The sequence below is a fragment of the Pseudomassariella vexata genome (assembly GCF_002105095.1).
Source record: "Pseudomassariella vexata strain CBS 129021 chromosome Unknown BCR38scaffold_8, whole genome shotgun sequence".
In the NCBI taxonomy this organism is placed as follows: Eukaryota; Fungi; Ascomycota; class Sordariomycetes; order Amphisphaeriales; family Pseudomassariaceae; genus Pseudomassariella; species Pseudomassariella vexata.
Genome location: NW_024467963.1, coordinates 536,429 through 552,941, shown reverse-complemented (window position 1 = coordinate 552,941; position 16,513 = coordinate 536,429). Strand labels below are relative to the sequence as shown.

Here is a 16,513-nt window from a genome sequence, read left to right as displayed (position 1 = left end):
TCCCGAGAATGTCTTCGTTATTGCTGAACAGACATCCGCAGATGAGTTTGGAGGTGTAGCTATCACGACCACTCAGCACGTCGTCGAATATTGCAAGCTGCGGTTTTGCATATACCGCCCACGCAAGAGACTAGTGCTCACCGCTTAGTGCGATACCTTTATTACCAACTAACTTAGAGTTTCATCGCCATTATAATATTAACTTTTGTCCTTCTGTAAGCCACAAGCGGGGATGCCTTTTTGATATAACTCGGAGTTGAAATGGTTGAATAAGTAAGTTTTAGCAAGGGACAGTGTATACAGTCTGTATCTAACTTACTATGAGCCAAGGAGACTGATCACACCACGACGTGCGAGATTGAGACACCCTGATGCTGCCAGTGGCCACAGGAACCTCTCCCAGAAGACCTTTGAGCAAAGTACTTCTGCCGTAAGCCACCAGTCCTGCTAGAACGACCAGTTGTCCAGAAGGTACAGTCATGCTGATGCTATTGATGACAGACTGTGCCTCCACTGACTAAGATAAAAGATATATCTCTCAGTTGTACGTCTATCGTGTCCTGCGATGCTTGCGCCATCGAACGGGTGGTCGTTGGATTTTCTACCAGTTCGATGCTCTCATTCAAAGCAACCGCTGAACTCTGTTGAGGCATACCAAGCGAAGGCACCAGAACATGTCGGTTGATCCGCCAAGGGGCCGCGATAAGAAAGCGAGGGTCGTGTCGTGAGTCGCGCGAGAGAAAGCTTTGGGTGCGATCAAAGCAAGCCAAAGTTGAGTGCAAATCCAGAATTGCTTCCAAAGTTGATGATAGAGGTGCTGCCAGAAGAACGATCGGTGAAAAGGACGAGAATAGTCTTGTAGCCTCCAATGTCTCTCCAGTTCTCATCGCGCGAATGGCAAAAGTTGCAAATGCCACGGCGGGTGAAACCAAACGGAAAGGCTTATAGTTCCTATGAAAGTTAACCGAAAATTACCATAGCAATTTTCGAACAATATCACATATGCATACAGCGGAAGTTCTTACCAACTCATTTTGGGCCATCCTCATTCACCGACCCTGAGATCTGTGAGCCTTTGGAGAGACGTACATGGTTGCCGCCAAGGAAAGAAGACATGACAACAGGTGCAGCGGCGTCTTCAGTGGCAATTAGACTTATTCCGTAGTCTTCTTGAAAACGTCCGACACCAGCACGCCTAAAACATGGTGACCATGCGGGATGCGCGATGTCAATAGAAAGCACCGGAAATCGCTATTCCCACGTAAACGAGACCATACACTGCAACGAGGCCATAGCCGACGTTGATAGAATCCTCGGTGGCTTCTACGAAAGCGAACAATGATTACCCCATAAGATGACCAAGATCATTTGCTAGACAGCGACTAGTCCAATAACGGCCTGTGGAATCAGCGCTTCGACAGTCTACCCAGTGCAGGGGCGGAGCCGACAACTTTGGCGGTTCTGATAAGACATTACTCGCACCGGGTTGAGGAGTTGGTCGAGAGCTCGAATTTCAGGGTAAAATCAAAATCATCCCTGCAGCCTTGAATGACTGGGCCGTCGTCGGCGGCAGATGAAACATTCATGTTGACAGGCTACTCTAAAAAGAGCTAAGTAAACGACAAAGGGAGTAAATAAACTTCTTCACCATTAATTGGCATCGATAACGCATTTGGAGCATATCTGACATGCCAAACTGAAAAGAGCAGGTCGGGACGTAATATGAATATGAATCTTCCAAATTGAAGATAACTTGGAGAAAGAACTCCCCAACTCACCTTGACCCCGCACCTTTCCCGGAATGGCATCGATATGCACTTCGGCATAACAAGTCTAGTAAGCGGTCTCAACATTCAATTCAGCTCTGTGGTTGTGACACTCGTACGGACCATGGTGATAATTGGGGACGTGAGACCGGGAATTATTCAGCTGGAACGGATCAGATCAGATCGGTACCTGCTGCGGAATCGATTGTTGGTTACGGGCATGGCATTAAATATCGATGCTGTGAGTCCGGATCCATCGCCGTTTTGTTGAACGCCTAGGCCGGTATAGGTTGACGACGAGCCTCGGCAATAATGAGTTCTGGTATACGAAGTAGGCTATCCCGAAACAAGTCATGTTGTTTTGCATTGTGGCCGTCCAGAGCCCGACCAGGAGAGAGCAGCATTCGCAAGAGGCCGCCCAAATGTTGCCCATGCTTTGATCGATGGCAGGCGGTTTTCGTCTGGGCTGACCTATTCTGTTCCTCACCGACTAAATAAAACAAGCTGCCGCCGCAACCGCAACGGGAAGCGAAAGTCAACGAGGTTTTCGCGTTGGCGCCAAGCCAGATTGACGTCGGGCTCTCGTTAACCACAGCCGGTCTTGTGTAGGGGTCTCGTGAGATTTTGCTGCCGCACCCCTGCCAGTGAAAACCCTTCTACCATGACGTAACGCAGCGCCAACAGGCCATGTTGACGTCTGGCTCTCGTTGATCCCAGCCGGGTTGCACTAGCAGGCATACTGCAGCAAAATCACATAACACCCCTACATGAGACCCTCTTTACGATGACGTACCGCGACGCCAAGCTCTCTCACATCGTCCAGCGCAAGCTTTTGTGTACCTGGCGGCAGTACGAATACAGCAGTGGGACACAATAAGTCTTCTTGCACAAGTCAAGGCCATCCCTGCGACACTGTCCGAGATAATGATGAATTTCACCAGTCTGCGCAAGGGTAGGAGGAAACTAGCGGTATCGCCCAACGTGGTTATTTTTTTGGTCGTCCTGGCGATGTTTGTTCGATGGGTTGGAAGCGAATCACCGCTTTGGGTGGCGCTCATTTGTCGAATGGTTGGCTGTTGCATCATCCGCCGATATGGGTCAAGTGCCCATGATATTGTTATATCAATCTGGTTCTGGGTTTCTTTGTCTCTTGAAATCGGCTGTTTGGTACATAATACTGGTCAGCCCGTCAGCCCGTCTGGTTTCACCCACTTTTGCTCACCTTACAAACCGACCTTTTTAATCCATATTATAGTTATCATTGCTAGAGCTGAATCAACGTGAATATATCATACGTCATAATGGGGAACAGTGTGAAGAGATCACCATGGATGGTGATCATTGCCTTAGTCTTCTCTATTGGAGGCTTCGTGCTTGCTATGGTGTCCATGTTTGCTGGTTCGCATCCCGGGAGAATGGAGGAATATCACGTTATCGCTGTAAGTAGCTCTGTGTTTTTTATTTCTGAACGAGGCAGCTGACAATAAATATCAAGATCAACATGTCAAATTTTGGTCATGACCTTGTACCAACAGCAACAAGCGGTGGATCCAACCCGACGTCTACCAGCGAGGGCGGTATTGGTGCCATTTTTAGCAGCGTGGTTGCGTCCGCGGAGTCTGCAATTGGCGACGCGCTGGACGATATCGCCGACGAGCTATCCACAGAGTTGGGCATCTCGCAGTGGTATTCGCTTCACATCATGAATGCTTGCGAGGGCACTTACGCCCCGAACGCGACGAGCCCTGGCGCATGGTACAATGTCACCAACTGCACTGCGCAGGAGGCTGGATGTAAGTTACTCATGATGTGTTTTACATGATCTCAATACTGACAGTGCAGACCAATTCAACCTGACCGAGGTGCTCGACCACGAACTGCAAGTCGGACCCTTGAAACTCAACCTGAACCAGCTAGGGTTCCCCGAAGACATCCAAGATTTCATCGATTACTTGAATAGTTTCTTGCTCGCCATCTTCGTCTTCTACGTGCTAGGCAGTGCATTAGCTGGCTTGTCGTTCCTCCTTTGCATCGTGGAGCTTACGTTGCGAAATCAGAGCACCCTGATTCGTATTAGCGGCATAATCACAGCCGGGTTGTCAGCGTTGACCCTCGGCGTAGGCAGTGCCATAACGACGGCCGTGGCGAAGAAGGGCGAGTCGGAAATCAACGAGAAGGGCGATGATGTCGGCATCTCTGCCAATGCTGGCGGAAAGTTCATGATCATCTCGTGGGTCTCGTTCGGGGCCATGTTTGTTGCTTTCATCGTTTGGCTATTATCTTTCTGCATGGGCCGCAAGAAAACGCGAGGAGCAAGTCACTCGAGTGGACTTGAAAAGGGAGAAACCCGCCAACGATCAAGCCGGAACCGCTTTTCTGGCTGGCGCCGCACGAGGCGTTCGCATAAAGCAGGTTCATTTTGAGATATAAGGCACTGAGGAGTTTATGGCGCGCCTAGAATGTCTCTAATGGCGACAGAGGACAGCTTGGGATGCTGGTCATCCTACAATGCGTCTATTTCCGGGCTATAAAGCCAGCTTCGCTCCAGGTTCCCTTGTCTGCCGTTCAATTGTTTTTCCGTCAGCTAATATAGAGAATCCTACGGGAGACCAAATTTTCAGACCATCATTTTCCCCATAGCATAAAGATACCATTTTGATAGACAATAATCAAAGTCTAATTAGCACCCTTAGCTTTCCCAAAGACACACTGTTGACACATGTGACCAAGTGAAATTCCAGCACCCATTGCTAGGAGTTCACTTCAGAGAACTTCGTACAGCTTCAAGTGCCCCACAAACATGCTCCGGGTCCCTCCTTGATGGCCGGTAGGTGGGTCAATGCATATATGCCAACTCAGAAGAACCAAGCGCCAAGCATCGTGTCTCACTTCCTTACTATGTAAACTTTTAACGACGACCACTCATCCAGCTGTATTGTTCTCAAGAAAAAAACGGCTTTTTACTAAATCTTAGATTCGTTCACACTGGATGTGAGACATTTTTGTATCTGTATCATCTCAGACCGATAAGCATTTCAAGATGTCGCGGCAACTCACTCTGGACGGCGATGAGAGACGCGAGCTTCTGGAACGCGGCGAACAGCACGCGAAGAAGTTCTGGCAAGGCTTCTTGGATTTCGCCTTTTCAGGAAACGTCCTGGAAGTTGCATTCGGTTTGATGTAAGTGAAGCTCACCGTGACTATCAAAGTAATTCTCGTCGTGCCGCACTTACGAGTCATGAGCACAAAGTGCCTCGTAACGAGATAAAAGTAGACTGACGTCGACTCGATCAGCCTCGCATCCGCATTCACGTCGCTCACGAACTCCCTCGTGAGCGACATTCTGCTTCCCCCGCTGTCTGTCATCCTGCCCTTGAACCGCAACTTGGACGAGAAATTCGCCGTCCTCCAAGCTGGGCCAAACTATGACGATCTCAACGGCTACACGACGCTCGACCAAGCGGTGACGGATGGCGCTGTCGTCTTAGCATATGGGTAAGCACAAGTTCCTGAAGACTCACTTATTAGGCAAAAGTAGGAGCTAATCGGTGACGGTAGGGTCTTCTTGAACAAATGTGTCAACTTCCTTGGTCTGGGAATTGCGCTATATATAATGGCACTGATGTACCAGCGTTACTCCCATGAGCCCATCATCAAGCATCAGGTCAAGTGTCGGTATTGCAGGAAGAAGATCAATGAGAAGGTAGGGCAATGAAGCCGATGTTTGTGTATGTTGACGACGCTGACGGAATGATTTAGTCCCAGAGATGCATATTTTGCACAAGCTGGCAAGATGGTCGCGAAGAGATGATACGTTGATGGATGACTGTCAACTGTACGAGGATCCGCACGCGTTCCCCCTTCTTCTTTCCTCTTGTCGATATATTGATACCCGCGACTGCTAGGTCCAGCAGGATCATGCTGTACTTAATACGACTAGACCAATCCTCCCAGTTGTCCCAACAAGTGACGAAGCGTGGAATTATGTTCTGTTGTCCATTTCACTCACGAAACTGATCTCGGCCCAGCTAGCCACTTCCAGTCGGTGGCCTCTTCATACAAGGACCCCAAAACCGGCTCGTCGAAGTTGGCGACGGAGGCCCTGGCGGAAACCCCGGCGGTCGAGTACCAGTAGGAAATGGCGGCATAGAGAAGTTCCCGGGCGGTCGCCCGTTACTCACGCCGCCTTCCTTGTAGTAATGAGCAGCCGCGGTCACATTTCCATTGTGGTCGGCGGCAGCGTCGATGCCGATAGTAATCCACATCAAGACACCATCCGCCGGATCCTCGCTCAGCAGTACGTAATCCACAAAAGGATCGTGCTCGCGGCTCGCCTCCTGAGCGACCAGGAAGTCCTGCACGTTGACCATCTGCCTGATCGGGTTGTTGTAGTAAGGCGGCATCGATTCGATGACATCGATGAGTTCTTGATCGAAGTACAGCTGGCCAATGTGGTTAACCGTACCGCCGGTGTACGTGCCGTTGTCGAAGAGCGTCCCACCGCGGTTGCTGATGACGTGGATATGGTTCGTTCGGCCCATGTAGTGGCCCGGGAAGACGGAGTCGAACTGAACCACCCCGTCGGTGTCCGTGATTTGTATACCACGCATAAAAGTGCTGTTCAGTCCGCCTCCGTCGACGACCCCGGAGTACGTGCCAGTGGCGTTTGCATGCCAGAGATCAACAAGCATACTCGGGACCGCGGCACAGCTGCTTATGTCGACGAACTGTAGGTCGACGTGGATCGGGATACCTTGTTGGCCTTCGGTGACATTGGTGCGGATGAATTCGCCCTCCACCCAGTAGGGTCCAATGATAGTCTCGGGCGCGAGACCGGCCGTGGCATTCGATCCGAAGATGGTATCCATCGGGGTCGACAGGTCGTAGCTTTCGCGGTCACTCATGTCGTGGCAGGTGCGCATCCAGGCGTCTAGGTCTTCTTGGTCTCGCTTGGATAGCATGCGGCCTGAGTACAGTTAATACTATGTCCCTGTGTTGAGTGGCCGAGGTTAGACGCACTCTCTTCCAGTCCGCGCTTCTCTCGCAACTCTTGGGCTTTGATAGCCCGGCGCATGATGGCGCGTTCTTTCAACGCCTTGCCTTGAGCGGTACCTTGACATTGTGCTAGGATCTGGTTGGCATTTCTGGCTGCGAGCTCGCTGTTTCTCAGGTCTCGCTTGATCTTCTCTGCATCGTGGTGCTCCCCTGGGTGCGCTTGAGTTTCGGCATATAGAGAGGCGAAGACCACCACGGAGGTGACGACGGAGCGGAAACTCGGCATTTTGAGTGTGTTGGAGCCTGGGGGGGCGAGTGGTGCCGGTGACCTCGAGGTGGTTGCCAGGACTCAGCACTCAGTTCCTTCCATGCTTGAACTTCTTATACTCCATCCGCCTCGTGGCCTGCTTCAACATCCTGAAGAATGAGCTCGTATTCCTCGTATCCCGGCCTCCCGTCAGACTATCTTAGCCGCCATTGTGCGATTACGTGGACATCACCGTAGAGCTTCTGCCGGTTCCTACGTTGCCCGTGTGTTTTTTCCAGTTCATGTTTCTTGGCAACACGACTTTGGAAGCCATTTTTGAAACCGGGTAATAAGCATCCTAGTGAGTCTTTCAAGGGAGCAGCATTTGACGTCTCCAATGAATGAAAGGGGCCAATGAGGGTTGTGACTTTAATCATATCAACTTGCCGAGCCGCAAGCCTATAGTAGATCTGGGGCAGACGAAGTTGCGGGGAGTGTCAATTTCTCATGTCGGAAGAATGGGAGCAGTTATATTAAGGTTGCACTGCGCTCTGTAGTGCCGCGATGTTGATCGGGATGTGGGGTAGTTGCCGGGAGCATGCGTGGCTTGTATACGGAAAGAGTTTAGGACAACCATAGGTGTGGCTTTGGACCAATCGGCAGATTTGTGTTTTCTCTAGGTGCAGGTATAGGTAATCAAGCTACGGTAATACCATCTAGGGCCTCTGCGAGGGAAATGAACACTACAGTCAGTGTCCAGAAGATATTCGTGAAACTACCTCGAGTCGAATACCGAGCCAATCTCACAAAGATCACAGAAACCAGGCCAACAGCAAATTGACACAGGGCCTTATCAAGCTGGGTTTTAGTTTCAATGTAGTCCCAGCTGTTATTTCCTGAACAGCAACAGCCGTAAGACCTCATCTTGGAGCATCAGGTTGGTAAATATCCATTACGTAGCCGGGACCTAGTATCTCCATATAGCATCAGCCATCTTCACGACCTGGCCCATCTCGACGACATCATGTACCCTGACCACATCGGCCCCGCCCTGAACAGCCGCCGCAACAGTAGACGCCGTGCCAAAAATGCGATCCATTGGCTTCGGGACCCCCGTCACCTTGCCAATAAAACTCTTCCGACTAGAACCTAACAGCCATGGGAAGCCCTCTAGCCCAGGCCAAGTCCGCAGCTCGTTGAAATGTCTCAGGACGTGCAGATTCTGCTCCCCGACCTTGGCGAACCCAAGCCCAGGGTCCAGAATAATGCGCCACCTTCGAATACCAGCCGCCTCGGCCTCAGCGACGCGCTCGAGCAGTTCCTTCGCGATAGTGGGGATGATGCCGTCGGGATAGTCGTTCAACTTGCTCATCGTGCCCGGCGTGCCGCGCATGTGCATCAGACAGACGGTCTTGCCAAGCCGGGCCATGGTGGACAACATGGCCGGGTCGAGCTGGCCAGCCGAGATGTCGTTGATTATGTCGGCGCCTGCTTGGACGGCGGCGTCGGCTACGGAGGAGCGGTACGTGTCGACACTGATGGCTACACCACGGGTCTCGGGGAGGCTGCGGATAAGCTCGATGACGGGAAGTACGCGGTTGGTCTCCTCCTCGACGCTGACTTCCGGGGTGCCGGGGGAGCTGGATTGCCCGCCTACATCGATCATGGTCGCGCCGCCGCGGACCATGGAGAGGACGGTGCCGCGGAGAGAGTCGGGGGTGTGGATCCCACCGTCCGAGAAGGAGTCAGGGGTGATGTTCAGGATAGCCATGACCTGGGTCTTCCGGTTGGCTTTCAGGGCGTTCAGGGCTGCGACTGAAGAACATATCGGGGTGAGGGTTGATAGCGGCTCGGAAGCTGGAGGGAGCTCGTTGAGATAGTCCTGGACCAGTTTCCATGGTTTTGAGGGGTAGATGACCTTGGTTGGGATGAGTTCAGCAAGCGGTCGAAGAACAAAATCGCGTTCCGGGATGCCGATATGAGGGATTTTGAGTCTCTCATGACCAACCTTCCTGTCTGAATACAGCAGAATATCTAGATCAATGTTACGAGGTCCTTTGTCGATGAGCTTCCGACGACCCATCGACTTCTCAATATCTTGCAGTTGATCCAGGAGGGAAAGGGGCTCCAGATCAGTCTCCACCTGTTTCACATTCAGTAGTTGTTATTCAGTGAGAGTAAATATTTTGCATTCGACGCACCTCGCAGGCTCCATTGACAAATCTATCTTGTTCTAGGACGTACATGGGTTCCGTCTCCCACAGACTGCTCGTCCTCTTTACTTTGACGCCCCGAGCATCCATCTCCTTGCAGGCCTGCTCGATCATGGACACGCGATCCCCCAAGTTGCTACCGAAAGCAACATACGCCGTCCGCTTGGTGTTGCGGGCGGCGGCGGCGGCGCAGCCGCACGCGGTCTTTTGTTGCGTGATGTTCATCGTGCTTCTTTCTGTGCTGCGCAAAGTTTTCGCGATTTGTGACAGGTTGTGGCCGAGGTGATGCGCTGGAGATGGTCGTGCTTGGCGCGAACCGGAGCCCCATGCTCGAGAGAATACAACCAGATTCATTGAGCTTTCAACGAATGCATTGAAGCCTCTGTTGCTTACATTGCGAAAAATGTTAGCGGATGGAAATTCTGAGACTGGTTGAACGGCCCACTCCTGGGGTCGGTTGTCTTTTGGAAGTACCTAAGTACCGCTCAGCATTCAAGCCTTGTGTGGGTGGCTTGAGCATTGATATGCAGCCCTGCTGGTCCATGACGTTAAAACAATGAATTCCGTCGCGTTCTTCTTCTTCCACCGTCCCAAGTCCCGACTTCTGGATCCGTTCGATGCATCAGCATCATCAATGGTTGGGTGCTAGAACATTAAGCCTCGGCATCTTTTCCTGTGGGTCTCTTGGCGTTCCTGTAACTAGTTTAGACCACGACCCATTAACCACATGAGGCCTCGGTCGAGCGATCCGGAGTTGCTTTCCCCAGATTCCCAGCGCCGAAGTGGTCCTCGCCATCCAGTGCTTTCATAGACACCTGCATTTCTAAGTTCCTGTAGACATTGTCTTTCTTCTTCATCCTATTGCTACCTATAACATTTCCGATTTCTGTGCTGTCTAAGCGCCTTACATACTTGTGTATTCCCACTACCATCTACAGTGAGCAGTCTTGCACCCACCGCAAAGATGGCATCTCCACGTAAGGACCAACGGATCCTCCAACACCATGACGGACTCGGTGCGCTGACTGTCTTTTCGTATAGAGAAAATCCGAACAGAGATCACCGATTTGTTCAACATCAAACACCCCATCCTCCTGGCCGGTATGAACGTGGCTGCCGGTCCTGAGTTGGCGGCAGCAGTCTCGAATGCCGGCGGTCTCGGTGTCATCGGTGGCATGTCCTACACCCCAGAGATGTTGAAGGATCAGATCGATGAGATGAAGTCTCACATGACGGACAAGAACGCACCGTTCGGTATCGATCTTCTACTTCCTCAGGTTGGAGGAAATGCCCGGAAGACGAAGTAAGCAAGCACCCTGAACTTCGTGTCCGTGGGCAAACTAGCCGTGGCCATTCTCGCTAACAGCTCGCTCCTCATCCGCAGCTACGACTACACTAAGGGCAAACTAAATGATCTGATCGACATCATCATCGAATCGGGCGCCAAACTCTTCGTCTCCGCCGTAGGCGTCCCGCCAAAAGCCGTCGTCGAAAAGTTGCACAAGCATGGCATCCTCTACATGAACATGGTCGGGCACCCGAAGCACGTGAAGAAGTGCCTCGACATTGGATGTGACATCATTTGCGCGCAGGGTGGCGAGGGAGGTGGCCACACTGGAGACGTTCCCACGACGGTCCTCATCCCGGCTTGCGTCGACATCTGCAAGAACTCCAAGAGCCCATTGACTGGCAAGCCTGTGCCGGTTATCGCGGCAGGCGGTATCCACAACGGCAACATGCTAGCGGCATCGCTCATGATGGGAGCCGGTGCCGTCTGGGTCGGCACGCGATTCGTACTGTGCACCGAGGCCGGTGCCCCAGAGTCGCACAAGGAGGCGGTCAAGACCGCCTCTTTTGACGATACTATCCGAACCCTCATCTTCACCGGACGGCCGCTGCGCGTACGAAACAACCCATACATCGAGAACTGGGAAACGGAGCGACAATCCGAAATCAAGGAGCTGACCGCCAAGGGTGTTCTTCCCTACGAGGCCGATCTTGAGAAGGTCATGAGCGGCGGAGGTGAAGGCGTGCCCGGTCTCGAAACTGGCGACGGCAGTGCCAACGAAGACGAAGTGGACGAGCTGATGGACCAGTTCCGACCATTCTTGATGGGCAAGTGCGCTGCATTGGTCAACGAGCAGAAGAACGCCAAGGAGATTGTGGATGAGTTTGTAAATGATGCATATGCTGCTCTCAACAAGGGCACGAAGATGGTTGCGAAGCTCTAAACAGTTGACCGACGACTTACGGCTGCCGTCCCTGGCCTGGTCGCATTGTCAACTACCAACAGCTCCTTGGTCGACATCCCATTTTGTCACACCTGATATGGATTGTACATTGAGCATAGGGTAACTACTATTACGCAGTGTTAGCTGCACACTTGTATATATATCATATCCGTGTTTTATTTGTGTTTTACTTATCTCAGTTTTCATACTGAATAATCATGTTTCAAAAACGAAGGGTGTACGTTTCTGTGGGCTGTGATATGAGGGGTTACTACTACAATGTGCAATTACACAAACGGTAGAGCAATTGTTCCTGACGATCGTAATGCCCCGCCTGAGAAGGTGCGAGTGGCTTATACTTGACGTCATTGGGGCAGTCGCGTCACCGTGTGTCATTCAAACGGAGACTGAAGGCGAGTCTAACACTTCAACTCCAACAAAATTCTTCGTTAGAGAAAGGAAGGAATCAAAGGTCGGCAACTGCTCACTTTTCGTCAAGTTAAATTTCCTTCTGCTCATACACTACATCGCCAATTCTCTTCCGTCTTGCTTCGCCTATCCAACTTCACCATGGCCGAGACCCACCACTTCGACGTAGCCCGCCTGTTTGGCGTAAAGGACTTCACGGCCGTAGTCACAGGAGGCGGCACAGGAATCGGGCTCATGGCCACGCAAGCCCTCGCCGCCAACGGAGCAAAAGTCTACATCACGGGCCGCAGAACAGACGCCCTTGAGACCGCAGCTAAGACGCATCGTCCGTCCTCTAGCGGAGGGCAGATCATCCCCATTGGCCCCTGCGATGTGACGAGCAAGGACGACCTGGAGAGACTGGTCAAGGACTTAGGCGAGAAGGAGAAGTACATCGACCTTCTCGTCTGCAACGCTGGCGTGTCAGGGCCCAAGGCGGAGCCCGATACGGGACATGCTGGAGATTTGAAAGAAAAGCTGTGGCACAACGAGTCGGTTGATCAGTGGCAGGACACGTACAAGACGGACGTGACGTCGGTGTACTTCACCACGGTGGCGTTCCTGCCACTACTACAAGCGGGTATCCGACCAAAGGGCAACCTTGAGCCATTCGCGCCGAGCGTCATTACCATTTCGTCCATGTCAGGAATTATGCGGGATGCGCAGGGCCATTTCAGCTACAACACTGCCAAGGGCGCGACGGTGCACTTGACGAAGCTGATGTCGTCTGAGTTCCAGAAAGCGGGCATTCGGGTCAACTCGATTGCGCCTGGGTATTTCCCTTCGGAGATGACGGTCAAGGAGAGTGACGATCGCCAGAAGAGTCATATGCCGCCTGAGAAGATCCGGGAGAAGGGTCACGTGCCGATTCAGCGCGCAGGACGCGAGGAGGAGATGGGCATGACGGTGCTGTACCTAGCCAAGAATCAGTATGTGAACGGGGAGATCATCGCGGTGGACGGAGGTGTCTTGAACGAGCTTGGAGGAAGATGACAAGGCACGGGACTCCGGGGGGAACATAGAGTCGTCAAACGACAGGCACACTTGGCGGACTGAGGGGAAATACATGTTTTGCCTATTGGAGCTGCCGGCCTCGCAACATCGGAGAATGCCTTATCCCACTGTTGGGATGCTATAATACACGGAATACAGCACGAGCTCAGCTTAAAGGGTGCTGCAACGAGGATTGACACCTTGCATCAGCACCAGAATGAGTACGCATTATTGAAACGATGAATACGATTTTCGTTACATTAGCCCCGCGATGAGCAACAAAAATATTTAATATGATTCTAGATAACTTCGAGTACAACAGGAACCCCCGTGATAGTCTTGGTTCGTTCGGATCAAGCGTGGGGTGTATTCAACAGCTACCTCTCTTGCGTGATTGAAGTTGGAATGGCATCATCCCGCATCGGGCCCTTTCGAGTGAGTGTGTCCTATAATCCCAGAACATTCCGACACCGATACGGCTCCGATCAGAGGAAGACAACAAATCTGAGGGGCGAAGCTTGTCTAAAGGCCCGCTGCACCATACAGTGATGTGATCAGCTCCGTAATTGATGAGTTGGCTCCGTATCGTCGGATGTAGTTAGTATAAACTAGCCGTGTGGTATTTCCTGTCTTCATTTATAACGGAGATCCCACTGCCAAAATGCAGAAATGGAATCTTGACACATAAGTGGGAACGGGAGCTTGACTGTTTGAAGATGACCGAGTCAACGCCAGCTCGCCGGTGGTATGACTGGTACTCTCCCGATGACAGCCCCGAAGAGAGAAAGCTCATATTGAAGCTCGACTTGTTGATTGTTCCCTACGCGTTTATCTTGTACTGGATTAAGTATATGGACCAGACCAATATCAGTAAGCCCATGGTTATACCCAACGGTGCTGCTCGTGGGTGAGAAAACTGCTGACTATAAACTAGATAATGCATACGTCTCGGGCATGTCAGAGGATCTTGGGTTCAATGGCAACCAACTCGTTCAATTTCAGACTATTTTTGTAGTCGGCAACGTCGTTGGGCTGCTCCCTTTTATCTACCTCTTCCCTCGAGTGCCCATGCACATCCTCGTCCCGACTCTAGACTTGGGCTGGGGCATCTTCACCCTCCTACAATATCGTGCGCAAAGCTACGGCGATATCATGGCCTACCGGTTCCTTGTCTCTTTATTCGAAGTGAGAGCCAAACCTACCTACTTCCTCTCCCTCTCTATACATATAATAACTAAATATTGGTACCTGCCTTCAGGCGAACTACTTCCCCGCGCCCATTTCGTCCTCGGTAGCTGGTACCGAAGCGATGAAATCGGCCGTCGAGGCGGCACCTTCTACGTCGGCTTGACCCTAGGCACTCTAACAGCGAGCCTCCTCCAAGCCGCCGCAACCACGCACCTCGACGGCGTCCACGGCCTCCCTGGCTGGCGCTGACTCTTCATCATCAACGCCGTCATCACGCTGCCCCTCGCCCTATTGGGGTACTTCATCTGGCCCGGCACACTCGCCAAGCCAAACCGTCTCGTCATAACGGAATCCGAACTCGCGCTCACGCGCTCGCGGCTCGAGAAGGCGGGTGCCAGGAAGCTGGTGAAGACTCCCTTTTCCCTCCATCTGCTGCGGCGCCTTTTCACGAATTGGCGGTTTTATGTGCTTGTGCTTTGGGACGTCTTCTTCTTCAACACAAGCGCCAATACGGCTGCGTTCTTGCTGTGGATTAAGAGTCTGCACCGGTACGAAGTGGCTACCATGAACAACCTCGCAGCCATAAGCCCGGCTCTGGGCATCTTCTTCGTGCTCCTCATCAACTTCAGTGCAGACTTGTGGATCGGTCGCCCTGGGGCCATCACGCTCGCTTCCGCGTTAAATTTCACCGGGCTGACGATCCTGGCCATTTGGAATGTGCCTGAGCCGGCCAAGTGGTTTGCGTTTAGTTTGGGATACTCGGCGGTGGCTGTATCATCGGTTTTGTATGGATGGGCTAACGTGCTCCTGAGGGATAACGACGAGGAGAGGGCGTTGACGCTGGTTCTTATGACTGCTATTGCGACTTCTACGACTGCTTGGGTACCGCTGTTTACGTACCCTACCGTCGAAGCGCCCAGGTTTCCGAGGGGGTATGTCTATTCTGCAACTATGGTGGTGTGCCTGGTTATTATGACACAGCTTGTGAGGGTTTTGTTTGATGGGTATGGGTGAGTTTTGATGAGTCAGGATTATGAATTATTTTACGAACGAGATATCTGATAATTTTCACAAATAGGAAACGCAGGATCGAGGTTGAAGAGAGTGCCTCTATTGAGCGTGTTGACGACGAGACGGCCAGTGTCCCGAGTCATCAGGGGCTAAATCCCAAAGATTCTTAGCAGAAACACCTCCATCCCGGAGTGGGTCCTGTCTAGATGGCCAAGATACATCCCCATAGAGAAAGATCGAGTTCTGGGCTCGTCCGCGAAAGTGGGAGTCGGTAGGGGTAGACATTTCAAATTGGAGCTCGATCAAGTCGACCGAGTAGAGAGTAGAGCTGCACCACTTAACGTCAGAGGCTACTTACTTAACTTACTTGAGAGCCAAGGACATGGAAGCTACCATACCACTTTCACACAGGCGTCACCAAGAGTCTGCAGTATGTGGAGGTGACGTTGATGTACCAGCAAATAATGTACAGGGTATTACGTCCATAGAAGCTTGATTGGCAAACTCGCGGAATATTAATAATTCTTGAGTAGTCGTCAATATACCAGACTAAAATCACTTGAATTTAAACTTGTACGGCGGGTTGTCTTGATCAAAAGGGGCGACGTGCAACATTTACCCAGTACTGAAGTTTTGACGTTTAGCATAAATTGACAGCATACCGAGGCGAGAAGAGGGGGAACTCTGCTGCTTGCGACCAACGGCATGGTGTGTCATGTCTGGGAATTTCCTCTTCGCGCTCGGTTCCAGCAATCCGCAGTAGAAGCCCCTGAGTGCTACAGTTGACGGAGTTAATGCCTACCTTGATCCTGTAAATTTTTCAGCGCGAAGATACTCGACAGCAGAGAGGGTACCGCTACTTATATTTGGCCTTGCCGAACAGTTACGGAGCCAACCCACGGCGCATGAGTTCCATTGATTGTCTTAAGCCATCTTGAAGCTTTCATATGGGAAAGGGCATCGGACAGAAAAGAGCAGAAGTCATCACCAACCTGTATCAAATATAATCAACTGACGTTGAGCCTGAACCTTCGGTCTATTGTCTTTCTAAGCAGAGCTGGAGCCCCAAGACTTGCGATTGGAGCTCTTGTACGTGACTTCTGAGTTGTGATTCTTGTATAATAGACAGCGAAGATCCACCAAAGGCACCAAGTACAGCTATGAATACTCCTTATACTACATATAACTAGTCGATGGCAACTGATTGCAACGTGAGACTGGATCATCCTTGGTCTCTATAAGATATCGTCACCAACACGAGAAATCCTAATGCATCTCTGTAATATGACTTTATACCGCGTCAATGCTCAAATCTATAACTACCAACACGGATTTGAGATACATGCGATGGGCACCAGCAACGGTATTGGAGGTCAAGCCCCCTGAATTCTGCCGCCTCTT

The 16,513-nt window shown here is 51.5% G+C and overlaps 8 protein-coding genes across 8 annotated transcripts; 5 read left to right on the top strand and 3 right to left on the bottom strand.

Annotated features, from left to right (window-relative positions):
- Positions 1-156: 156 nt before the first annotated feature.
- Positions 157-952, bottom strand: BCR38DRAFT_435795 (uncharacterized protein). The gene is made up of 4 exons (XM_040860406.1): positions 650-952; positions 502-544; positions 331-430; positions 157-273 (listed from the first exon to the last, which is right to left on the bottom strand). The coding sequence occupies exons 1-4, from the start codon at positions 885-887 to the stop codon at positions 199-201; spliced, it is 456 nt and encodes a 151-aa protein (XP_040714720.1). The 5' UTR covers positions 888-952; the 3' UTR covers positions 157-198.
- Positions 953-3,067: 2,115 nt separating this feature from the next.
- Positions 3,068-4,189, top strand: BCR38DRAFT_485833 (actin cortical patch SUR7/pH-response regulator pali; the record flags this gene model as incomplete). The annotated part of the gene is made up of 3 exons (XM_040863940.1): positions 3,068-3,205; positions 3,262-3,559; positions 3,609-4,189. 3 exons carry the CDS (start codon positions 3,068-3,070, stop codon positions 4,187-4,189), a joined length of 1,017 nt encoding a protein of 338 aa, XP_040714719.1.
- A 617-nt stretch (positions 4,190-4,806) lies between these two features.
- BCR38DRAFT_344635 (large-conductance mechanosensitive channel) lies at positions 4,807-5,585 on the top strand (the record flags this gene model as incomplete). The annotated part of the gene is made up of 4 exons (XM_040856115.1): positions 4,807-4,946; positions 5,061-5,261; positions 5,325-5,469; positions 5,526-5,585. The coding sequence occupies 4 exons, from the start codon at positions 4,807-4,809 to the stop codon at positions 5,583-5,585; spliced, it is 546 nt and encodes a 181-aa protein (XP_040714718.1).
- A 209-nt stretch (positions 5,586-5,794) lies between these two features.
- On the bottom strand, positions 5,795-7,047 carry BCR38DRAFT_458303 (Intradiol ring-cleavage dioxygenase; the record flags this gene model as incomplete). The annotated part of the gene is made up of 2 exons (XM_040862145.1): positions 5,795-6,732; positions 6,786-7,047. The coding sequence occupies 2 exons, from the start codon at positions 7,045-7,047 to the stop codon at positions 5,795-5,797; spliced, it is 1,200 nt and encodes a 399-aa protein (XP_040714717.1).
- A 630-nt stretch (positions 7,048-7,677) lies between these two features.
- Positions 7,678-9,824, bottom strand: BCR38DRAFT_435775 (Dihydropteroate synthase-like protein). The gene is made up of 2 exons (XM_040860405.1): positions 9,210-9,824; positions 7,678-9,151 (listed from the first exon to the last, which is right to left on the bottom strand). The coding sequence occupies exons 1-2, from the start codon at positions 9,573-9,575 to the stop codon at positions 7,976-7,978; spliced, it is 1,542 nt and encodes a 513-aa protein (XP_040714716.1). The 5' UTR covers positions 9,576-9,824; the 3' UTR covers positions 7,678-7,975.
- A 43-nt stretch (positions 9,825-9,867) lies between these two features.
- Positions 9,868-11,476, top strand: BCR38DRAFT_220528 (2-nitropropane dioxygenase). Its single transcript, XM_040854245.1, has 3 exons — positions 9,868-10,198; positions 10,263-10,524; positions 10,606-11,476. The coding sequence occupies exons 1-3, from the start codon at positions 10,186-10,188 to the stop codon at positions 11,450-11,452; spliced, it is 1,122 nt and encodes a 373-aa protein (XP_040714715.1). The 5' UTR covers positions 9,868-10,185; the 3' UTR covers positions 11,453-11,476.
- Positions 11,477-11,841: 365 nt separating this feature from the next.
- Positions 11,842-12,996, top strand: BCR38DRAFT_220522 (uncharacterized protein). Its single transcript, XM_040854244.1, has one exon. It carries the CDS (start codon positions 12,023-12,025, stop codon positions 12,911-12,913), a length of 891 nt encoding a protein of 296 aa, XP_040714714.1. The 5' UTR covers positions 11,842-12,022; the 3' UTR covers positions 12,914-12,996.
- Positions 12,997-13,629: 633 nt separating this feature from the next.
- BCR38DRAFT_516009 (major facilitator superfamily domain-containing protein) lies at positions 13,630-15,282 on the top strand (the record flags this gene model as incomplete). Its single annotated transcript, XM_040865090.1, has 4 exons — positions 13,630-13,783; positions 13,848-14,323; positions 14,429-15,111; positions 15,180-15,282. 4 exons carry the CDS (start codon positions 13,630-13,632, stop codon positions 15,280-15,282), a joined length of 1,416 nt encoding a protein of 471 aa, XP_040714713.1.
- Between the last annotated feature and the right edge of the window lie 1,231 nt (positions 15,283-16,513).